The sequence below is a fragment of the Globicephala melas genome, chromosome 15 (assembly GCF_963455315.2).
Source record: "Globicephala melas chromosome 15, mGloMel1.2, whole genome shotgun sequence".
NCBI classification, from domain to species: Eukaryota; Metazoa; Chordata; class Mammalia; order Artiodactyla; family Delphinidae; genus Globicephala; species Globicephala melas.
This window is the reverse complement of record NC_083328.1, coordinates 43,099,843-43,104,587: the sequence shown is the minus strand read 5'-3', so window position 1 is coordinate 43,104,587 and position 4,745 is coordinate 43,099,843. Positions and strand designations below refer to the sequence as shown.

The following is a 4,745-nucleotide window of genomic DNA, read 5'->3' as shown; positions in this document are numbered from 1 at the left end:
AGACGCCCCAATGGCAATCCACAGAGGACAGAGCCTTCTGTCATCCTTGTCACCCACCTCCCACCCCTGTGCCTGGGCATCAACTCAACACCACCACCGCAGAAGGGCCACTCACTGTGAATCTGGCCTCAGAGATGGACACAGAAGGGATACAGGTGACTGTCATCTGGCAAAACTGTCTGGATTCCTTTTGAGTGGAATGGATGGGGGCCTGGAGAGATTGGAGGATGATGAACAAAGGAATGGAAGAATAGATGCATGGATGGACGGATGGATGGATGGATGATGGATGGATGGATGGATGCATGCATGTTTGGATGGATGGATGAAAGGAGGGATAAATGGATTGATGTATGGTTGTATACATGATGGAAAGATGGATGGATGCCTAGATACATGGATGGATGCATGGATGGACAGATGATGGACAAATGGAGAATATATGAAAGAATGAACGACTGAGTACACACACCAACCATGAGGACCCTGCAAGAACCAGGAAGGGCACCCTCCCATGAGCTGAGGAATTGGATTGACTCAGCACCCTGCGCCCACAGCCAAGGTGAGAACAATGGTAAATTCTCCATCGCTTGTCACTGGCAGCAACGTCCATGGAAATAAACCAACAGGGAGAATGCAAAACTGACAGGGACCCAGGATGTGCTCTGAGATGCCTTTAATTGCTCTGGTGCCACGCAGACCTAGGACTGCAGACTCTCATTCTTCAGGAGGAAAGGAGCTGCTGTGGGAGCCGGGAGCTCCTCCCCCCATTTCTGCTGGCAGGTGCTGTTCAGGAGGGTGAACTGGGTAAACCATGGGCGTAAGTCCACAATGAAAGTGCAGCTCACCTGAAAAAAGTAATTTTATGTAAGACATCAAATCAGAACAATGTAACAATGAGAGCGCTTAGCAGGAAGGACTTAGCAGGACCTCAAGGTGCATTAAGAACTAAAGGGGAAAGAAAAGCAGAATCAAACAGTGGCCTGGGGCTGGGCTCCAGAGCTCTAGTCTCCACCATCAAGGCAGGCGCTCCTGAGAGGGTGCCTGGTGGGGCCATCACCTGCCCTTCAGGGTCCCCCCCACCCAGGGCACGTGACGCTGCCTGAAGGGTCTCTGCCCCGTGAGCTCTTGGGGGAGCCAGCAGACTGCCCAGGAGATGGCCCAGATGGTGCCCACCCCGCCATCAGCTGCAGCTGCAAACCCACCCCAAGGAGAGGCTACCCCAAGGCTGGGGTCCGGGGAGACCCCAGCCCCACTGAGGGCATCACCCTGACTGAGGCCCATCCCCAAGGTTTCAGTTCAACGGACCAGATGTCAGTTCATAGGGTGATGACAAACGGTCTGACTGACCGGGACTCCTCCTTGCCACCCAGGAGACAAGAGGGAGAGGTGGGGCGACCAGCAAACTAAAGTGTCCTCCTGTCCGGAAGAATCGGAGCAAAGGAAAGAGACCCACAGGGAGAACAGCGTCCTCCTGGACCCGAGTTCTCAGGAAGCTGGAGGCTGGGGCCCGGCGAGGCTCCATCCAAGAGGGAAGGGCCCATGGGGGTCTGTGGGGTTCTCTGGGGGGCCAGCCGGGCTGTGAGCACAGGGCCCAGCTTGGTGCTGTGCTGGGAGCATCTCTGTACAGGGGGAGCCCTGGGACCTGGCGGGGAGGGGCCAGGGCCTGTCATTCTGCCCCAGGGTCATCCCTGAGGCCTTCCAAGGCTCCTCTCATAGACACTTCTTGACATTATTTTTCATTCTCTGAAGATTTGTGATGCTTTTGGTTGATTTTATCCTCAAACCTTTTTCTGTTCTGGGCCTTCTTGCAAGGGGCAGTTGTCAATGTCTTCGTCGTGTTTTTTACAAATTGTGCGGCCCAGCTCCAGGTCCATTAAATATATCCAACTATACATCTGTCAAGGAGAGATTGTAGAAACTTCTGTGAAATACTTACTTTGCAGTAATGAGAAAAACACAGACAACCAAGTAGAAAATGGGCAAACAGGTATGAATGTGCACATGTGTATAAATTGGGACAAACCTAGGTGCATTTTTCTTATTTTTAATTTATGTATTATTTTACTTTTTCATTTTAATTCTCTGCTCTTCCTACAAAAAGATGTCCCTCAGTGCAGCTCCAGCCCTGGATTCTTCCCTGCCACCCTCCTGATAGCTGGTACCCAGGAGCCGTGTCACGAGTACATGGCGGTGGTCACGGAGGTAGGGCCCCAGCGCTGAGAGCACACGCACAGCACACCTGACATGAAACCCAGCTCTCAATCCTCCAGACACACGGAGGGCATCGCACGGCTCCTTCTCGGGAGGCGGATGGGGGTGCTTGTCCACCGAGCCACCCTCAGAGCTGCCCTGTCCCTCGGGGTTAACACAGATAGGATTTCATCCCCTACAGAGAGGTCGTGAAAACTCGGAAGAACTCCAACACGGAGAGGAATGTAGCCAGAAACTTCCATAGGGAGGAGCACGGCCCTGACCTGGAATTGTCTAGAAAGCTGGCTTCCTTAGGGGCTCAGGAATGCCTGCAGCCGATGCCACCAGCCACACACACACACACACACACACACACACACACACACACACACACACACACACACACACACACACACACACACACGCCCAGCCCCTTGCACTGCCGCTGGACCCTGGGCGAGGATAGGCTTAGGGCAGTGGGGGGTGGGGGGTGGCAGCTCAGTCCACAGTGATGCTCGAGGGGCCCTCAGCGTCCACAGGTCCAGGGCTGGGCGCAGCCCAGCGAAGGGCCAGCCGGTCAGCAAATGAGGGCCCTTGAGGGAAGCCAGGGCCGTCTGCGCAGGGAGGGGGCCAGCCTCCAGTCCCATGAGGAGTGTGTGCAGCGGGGGACCTTCACATCAGAGCCCCGCTGACCCGGGCCACCTTGGGGCTAACCATCCGGGGCCAATAATGGGTCTGGGCTCAAGACTGTTGGACAACAACTAATCCAGACAAAGTACCTGGGGCGGGGGAGGTATGAGCATCGGTGGGAAAGCGCTGCACAGCCAGGTGCTAAGGGCACCCACACTCCCATCAGGTGCCCCCTCTTCCCCACCCTGATGCTCTGTAACCCATGACCTTCTTTCCCAGAACTGCCTCGGGAACACTGACTGTGACGGACTCGGCCCGGCCATCTTCCTGTCTCCCCCGCCCCTCACTCTGCTCTCTGCCCACCTGCTCAGGACAAAGACCTGGGGTCTGTGCCTGATCCCCGCCCCACTACCTGTCATGTCAACCTCCAAGCCGACTCAGAAGCCGGTTTTCCTCTGCCTCCTGTCGTCCAGGGCCCAGCTCCTGCACCCTGGTCTCAACTTGCCCCCAAGCTGTGGAACCCACTACCCCCACGGGGTCCAGAGAGATGCTGGACAAAGCTGAGCGACCTCCTTCCATGAGTCCCTGCTCCTCTGAGGATAACATCCTGACCCAGCCCTGGCACACACCCACCCTGCACGCCCACCTCTCTGAACCTCCTTCCCTGAGACACTGGCCCACAGCCCTCAGGCTGGCCCCGCCGGGCACTGGCAGCTCACCCTGGTCCAGGACCCTCTCCGGGGCTGCCCGCCCTTCTTGTCCCCAAACCTGCACTTGGCCGGGTCCTTCCAGGAGTGCCCGACATGAAGAGCGCTTCCCCACCCCCTCACCCACCCCTCCCCTCAGCCCTGCGGTCCTACACTGACCGCTCTTGTCCAGGTCTTCCACTATCTCACCTGAAAACTTAGGGCCTGTGTGCTTCTCACCACCAGGGTAACAGCCCCGCGAGGTCACGCCCTGTCTGCCTCTGCTGCCTCCGGCCAGGCCTGACCCGCGGCGGCCACGTGGTCAAGGCCGGCTCACTTCACGAGGGGCCTCAGCCCAGCATCCAGGCAGTGATCCTGGCAGCTGAGGCCTGCGATCGGCTCCGCTCTGCGCTGCCGGCCCTTCCTGGGCTTTGATGTCGGGGCGCTGCCTCCGCTCCGTCTGTCTCCCTCCTCACCTGCCCTCTGCCTCCCTCTCCTTCTCTCCCTGTTCCAAGCGCTAAGCTAACACATTAGAAACTTGGAGCCCTTCTATTTTGGTACCTTGTGTTTTTAAATATCCTTGACCAAATGAAACATCCCTTACCTTTTCCTGCAGACAGCGGATGGACCCTTCCCCTGACCCCGGGCCCAGCTTCAGGAAGAAGGTGGAGCCGCAGACAGGAAGTCTCCCTCACCCTCTGGCCCCCACTCCCCACCCCCACCCCCACACCCACCCCCATCCACCATTCCCCCACTCCCAGCCCCATCCCCCATCTCCCACCCCATCCCCCACTCCCATCTCCCACCCCCATCCCCCACTCCCAGCCCCATCCCCCATCTCCCACCCCCATCCCCCATATCCCACCCCCATCCCCCACTCCCATCTCCCACCCCCATCCCCCACACCCACCCCCATCCACCATTCCCCCACTCCCAGCCGCATCCCCCATCTCCCACCCCATCCCCCACTCCCATCCCCACCCCCATCCCCCATCTCCCACCCCCATCCCCCACTCCCATCCCCCTCACCTTGCGCTGGCTCCGCCCCACCCAAAGCAGCTTGTAAGCGTACTCATCTGGCTCGTGTTCATTGAAGTGAAACACAGCAAACTCCACACACAAGCGGAAGTTTTGCGTACTCTTACTGATGTCCTCAAACTTCCAGCTGCAGACATGAGGCCCCAGAGCAAGAAGCCCCAGGAGAAGAGACAGCTTCAGGAACATGCTGTCCGGCAT

At 57.8% G+C, this 4,745-nt stretch overlaps 1 protein-coding gene across 1 annotated transcript; it reads right to left on the bottom strand.

Annotated features, from left to right (window-relative positions):
- Window positions 1-701: 701 nt before the first annotated feature.
- Window positions 702-4,745, bottom strand: LOC132593429 (probable cystatin-15). The gene is made up of 3 exons (XM_060284166.1): window positions 4,539-4,745; window positions 1,788-1,898; window positions 702-848 (listed from the first exon to the last, which is right to left on the bottom strand). The coding sequence occupies exons 1-3, from the start codon at window positions 4,743-4,745 to the stop codon at window positions 702-704; spliced, it is 465 nt and encodes a 154-aa protein (XP_060140149.1).